The following is a 5,821-nucleotide window of genomic DNA, read 5'->3' as shown; positions in this document are numbered from 1 at the left end:
CCTCATTATGTAGCATATAATAACAGAAATTAGACCTCTCATGTAGCATATAGTAACAGAGATTATACCTCTTTATGTAACATTTAGTAAGAGGGATTAGTTACCATTATTTAGCACAGTTACAGAGATTAGTCGTTGTTATGTGTGTAATAACGTAAAATAGTACCGATTTGAGTATTTGGTATATAAATTATAATAACAGGACTTGAAGCTCAATTTGTAGAAAAGAATAATGTAATTCAGTTCTAAAAAGAAGATTTATCATGTGGCATAAAAAGAGAGATCGGAATTGTGGGTTACTGCTATCCAAAAGTATCGAACCTCTGCACCGCTGTTGGTGTTTTTTGCGTTACAGAAATATGAAGAACAATTTAAATAGTGTATCTACACGTAACAAGGTAAAGAATTTTTCATATTTTGAAGTGACTATGTAGTCTATTAAAACATATATGACGCTTATAATTCAACGTATAGCGCATAAAACATAACTCATTATGCAGCACCGAGTATCAAAGATTAGATGTGCAACTTATAACTTTTAATATGTTTGTTACTTTGTGAAGCACAAAGCTACACAGTGGGCTATATGTGTTATATGTATATATAATTTTAGTGTTATATATACTGTACCCACAACGAGTGTTAAACCCGAATTTTAGCGTTATAAACCTTGAGACTTACCGCTGAGCTACCGTGGGGGCCCACTTAATGTGAAAATCAACTAATTATAATTATCATTATCTTTGAATTTAATTGATTTAGTCTCTTTTAAACACCAACGTTTAACATACAATAAAAATTACATTAATTTGAAAAGCTTTAAATATTAATAAACTCCAAATATAATCTTTTTTTGTTATTGTTGTTGTTTCTCACTGGAAATTTAATTCACAATGAAAGTATTTTGGACAAAATATTAATGAAATTAAAAATTCCCTTCCTTCACAGTATTATAAATTTTTTCGCAGCTTTTACTCAGGTCTAGTTATATTTGTGCACTAGCTGGAGTTAGGTAAATTCATGATTAATGAAAGGTTATATTAGGACATGAAACGTTGCTTCCCTAATATGTAATTGCAAAAACGCCCATAAAAACTGCAAAACACAAAATGTGAAACCTCAAGTTTGCATGTATCTCCCCATGGATCCCCCGGTGGTACAGTGGAAAGTCTTCCGATTTACAACGTTAAAATCAGGGGTTCGATTCCTCTAGGTGGACAAAGCAGATAGCCCGATGTGGACCCAATGAACCTCCATACCAAATTTGGTGAATATCCATCCACAAGAGGTGAGGTATTGATAAATAAAAAAAATTACAAAATCACAAAACCCCCCATAAAAACCACAAAACGCAAAATGAAAGACTGAAAATTTGTATGTACCCCCGCATGGACCTAATTAACCTCCATACCAGTTTTGATGAAGATCCATCCACACACTGCGAAGTAATTATATGGACATACAACAGACAGTACCATTATATTTATATAGATTTATAAGAATAGCGAGCAACATGTAATATATTTAGCATCACTGAACACCAATAACGTATCAAGTCTCTGATTCAATTTTGTATAGGTTTTGTGTAAAAACATATTTTTGTACTTTTTCCCTACTGAGATATAGTTTGAAATATTAAGGATATTTTACATGTTGGATAACAAATCACATACCATGACCCGTTGAAAACAAATCTTCGAGCTGTATCAGCTCTCATTAGCCCAGCTAAATTGATGATAGGAAGGTTACCCAAGTGATCTTGATTGATTTACTTATCTTATTTCAGTATTTGTTTAGTGGGTAGTAATTTTTTAATAGTATTTAAGCGTTTAGTAATTTCTGGTTTGAACTGCCTTCTTTCATTCGAACATTTTGTTCTTTTTCGTTCGTGTACGTTTAACTCTTAATATTTATGTGAAAATAAAATAAAAAACAAACAAATTATGGTTTAATATGAAATCTATAACTCAACGGGATACTTGATATTTAGTTCAAAGTTGAAAATTCAAGGTCATAATCATGCTTTCGAAAGGAAAAATCTGATTGATGAGTTCAATTTGCATTTCAACTGCTCAGATTTAATGAATAACCCGTATTATAAAATACCGTATTCACAGATTACTAGTCACAAACTTCTGTCATAATCAAAAATAAAAATTATTTATATTCGGGTTGCATAACACTCACTAGATGAAGTAACCATGATGTATCCTCTGGTTGCCAATCTTTTTTTTTAATTGTAAGTGTAACCACTACAGAATAAGTTTACTCGTAATAATATTATAAGTTTAAAATCCGAAATTTTACGACTGATCACAGTCGACTAGAATTCAAAACATGAGAAGTATTAGCAAAGCCTTAGAATTCACAGTATGGGAAGTATTAGCAAAGCCTTAGAATTCACAGTATGGGAAGTATTAGCAAAGCTTTAGAATTCAAAACATAGGAAGTATTAGCAAAGCTTTAGAATTCAAAACATAGGAAGTATTAGCAAAGTTTTAGAATTAAAAACATGGGAAGTATTTGCAAAGCTTTGGAATTCAAAACATGGGAAGTATTAGGAAAGCTTTAGAATACAAACATAGGAAGTATTAGCAAAGTTTTAGAATTAAAAACATGAGAAGTATTAGCAAAGCTTTAGAATTCAAAACATGGGAAGTATTAGCAAAGCTTTAGAATTCAAAACATAGGAAGTATTAGCAAAGTTTTAGAATTAAAAACATGAGAAGTATTAGCAAAGCTTTAGAATTAAAAACATGAGAAGTATTACCAATAAAAATATCAGATAACAATGAATTGAAAAATACGTCACTATTTGCACAAGGGCTATTCAAAATATTTAAGCGAGAGGCAAAGCGCAATAAAAAAAGCTTTTTACGTGTTAAAGCTTACAAGTTAGTAAAGATAATATGGGAAAAATTATATCTATGATAGATTATATAGGAAGGAAACATGTCATTCAATTACGGCTTGATTTACCAGAAAATAAAAATCAACAAATCTTACGCATGGTAATTCGTAAAATACACTGCTATTGATCATTAATGAACCCTTCCTTTTTTCAGGTGGAACAAGAGTATTTAATTGTTCATCAAGGCAAAGCTGTCCTGTTCAATTCGACCTGGATGATTGCAATAATCCACTTAAATGTATTCTTCAAAGAGGACGAAAGTACAATATGAAAATCGACTTCCTATGGGGTTTGTTAATTGTTTTATATTCCTTATAAAGTAAAAGTACAATATGAAAATCGACTTCCTATGGGGTATGTTAATTGTTTTATATTCCTTTGCGGACTTACAACACTAGAAACCGGGTTTCGATAATCGTGGTGGGCAGAGCACAGATAGCCCATTGTGTAGCTTTGTGCTTAATTACAAACAAACAAACAATTTATGAGGGTTTTTACTGTCGATTCTTGCCACATTTCTGTCAGTCTACCGTTCATCATATATGCTTATCAACCTAATTTAAAAGTCTGTTTGAACGAGTTTCAGTCGACCTGCTTTTTTACTTTATAAGGAATATAAAACAATTAACATACCCCATAGGAAGTCGATTTTCATATTGTACTTTTACTTGATAAGGAATATAAAACAATTAACATACCCCATAGGAAGTCGATTTTCATATTGTACTTTTACTTGATAAAAAACAATATTCAAGGATGACTGACTCCAGTTAGATTTTACAGACATGGTTATATATATTTTATTATCTACAGAACAGGAGGTAGAGGAATAGTTATTATTTCTGTTTACATAGAACAACCGATTCTAGTTTTATATCTACTGCTTGAAACATGCTACATTATCAAATATAAAAAGCAGCAAGCCGAAAAAGAAAAGTTTCAGAACACAAAAATAAGTTTACGAAAACTATACAAAACTGCGAAGCTCTTATTGTATCTTTTATCTTAACTGCACTTCCCCAATTTTGATAGAAACAGAAAAAATAACACCAAAAACGTACAAGCTATGTTTAAATATTTCTCAAAAACATCCAATTTAGAGAATATTGCAAAAACATGTGATCTAGGAATATTATATTCAGTTGCGGTAAAAAAAATATTCACAGGCCTATTTTATCAATTTTAATTCAATTATATGTATATGCGTTCCTTCTTTTCAGTTTATTCTGCTCTTACTCTTCATAACTATTAGATAATTAATACATTTTACATCAAAGACAACAAATATAGATGTCCCATTCACATCATTCTGTTATTTAATGTTGTATATAACTTCTAGACAGTTTACAAACGTTAACTGAAAGACGTTTCCCTCTCTACTGTCTATTCAATGGTTTCGCCTTACAATAGTTAAAGCGATTTTATGAGGGAGCCCTCAAATGGCACAGTGGTATGAATTTACCAGTGAAAGTCTAGAGAAAAGGCAGCTACTCATCACCACCCACCGCCAACTCTTGGGCTACACTTTTACCAACGAATAGTGGGGCTGATCGTCACATTATAACGCTCCCACGGCTGAAAGGGCGAGCGTGTTTGGTGGAACGGGGATTCGAATCCGCGACCATCAGATTGCGAGTGAAGCACCCTAATCACCTGGCCATGCCGGGCCCATGGCTAAGCGCCAACGAACAACCGCATAAAATAACATTCAACGAAATTATATTTTGACCAGTATCATGATACCCAATTGAAAACGTAAATCTTTGAAATGTTATTTTGCTAAAATTATCCATTTTGATTCACTTTCAATCATTACTATACGTATGGAATGATCAGAGATGTTCAGACAGTTGAGTTTTGTAATGATTCTTGGTACTGATATAGAAGAAGTTCGACAATGCTTGCAGCTGAATTATTCACTGATTTCTCTCTCAAATTCTTTTTTACTGTGGAGGACGACTAGCGCAGATAGCCCTCGTGTAGCTTTGCGCGAAATTAAAAAGCAAACAAGCAAAGCTTAGCCATGAATTCGGCGAAACTAGTATGTTTCAGTAGGAGTAGCGAATCAAAGAATAGATAAAGCCTCTACATTATTTTTTCCTCACTAAAATTCACGTTTCGGGGAAGAAACGAAATCAACAAATGAATAAAAAAATTGGTTAGTCCACTGAATAATAATGGATAAATAGTTGTGACAGTATGTCACACGTTATCCATATGCATAAAGTATTTTGGGTTATTAGTGGTGAGTAAAGCCTTTACTATACATATAAATCAAACGAATTACTCACTTCCCACCGCTATATGAAGCCTATCTTATATATTTGCTTCGCTCTTCCAAGAAGCACTGACAAGTCGTGAATTTGCAGTGGGACTAGCGAATCAAAAACTAGATTAGGCTTCTACATTATCTTTTATGTATTGAAACTCGCGTTTTGGTGAAGAAAAGAAATTAACAAATAACTGTAATTTCGAACATGACATTCAAACGGAACCAATAAGAGACCACCAGCTATGGAAAAGAATAGTTCGACGTACCATTACCTGGCTTGTACATGGTCTCTCAGGAGAAGTCTCTAACAATTTTCCTAGGTGCTAAGTTTTTCTGAGGTTATTTTCTAAGTTTCTTGAAATTATGTTTTTTTTTCTAAAAAAAAACGTTACTTTAGAAGTTCAATTTTCACTGAGTTGCTAAGTGTTGTACCCTACAAGTGGGTACAGACATTTTTTTCGAATTTATTCTTCTTCTAGTCTTTCTCTTTAAACTTCATTTCTGAGTTTAATTTTATTAACGTATTCTGCCGTAGGCATATCTTTGTGATTTTTTTAAAAAACCTCCCCCCTTCTCTTCTACTGTTTGTTCTTTTTGGACGGGGAGGGGACGAAGTCAAGATAGTGTTTGCAATGACT

General features: G+C 32.6%; 1 protein-coding gene across 1 annotated transcript in view; it reads left to right on the top strand.

Annotated features, from left to right (window-relative positions):
• Window positions 1–5,821, top strand: part of LOC106459242 — a 14,714-nt gene that overhangs the window by 3,749 nt on the left and 5,144 nt on the right. Inside the window, exon 2 of the mRNA XM_013918842.2 lies at window positions 3,066–3,200. Coding sequence (XP_013774296.1) covers window positions 3,066–3,200 — 135 coding nt within the window. The remainder of the gene's footprint in view (window positions 1–3,065; window positions 3,201–5,821) is intronic.

The sequence above is a fragment of the Limulus polyphemus genome, unplaced genomic scaffold (genome assembly GCF_000517525.1).
Source record: "Limulus polyphemus unplaced genomic scaffold, Limulus_polyphemus-2.1.2 Scaffold580, whole genome shotgun sequence".
Taxonomy (NCBI): Eukaryota; Metazoa; Arthropoda; class Merostomata; order Xiphosura; family Limulidae; genus Limulus; species Limulus polyphemus.
Note: the sequence above shows the minus strand (reverse complement) of the source record. Positions and strands in the feature narration are given on the sequence as shown.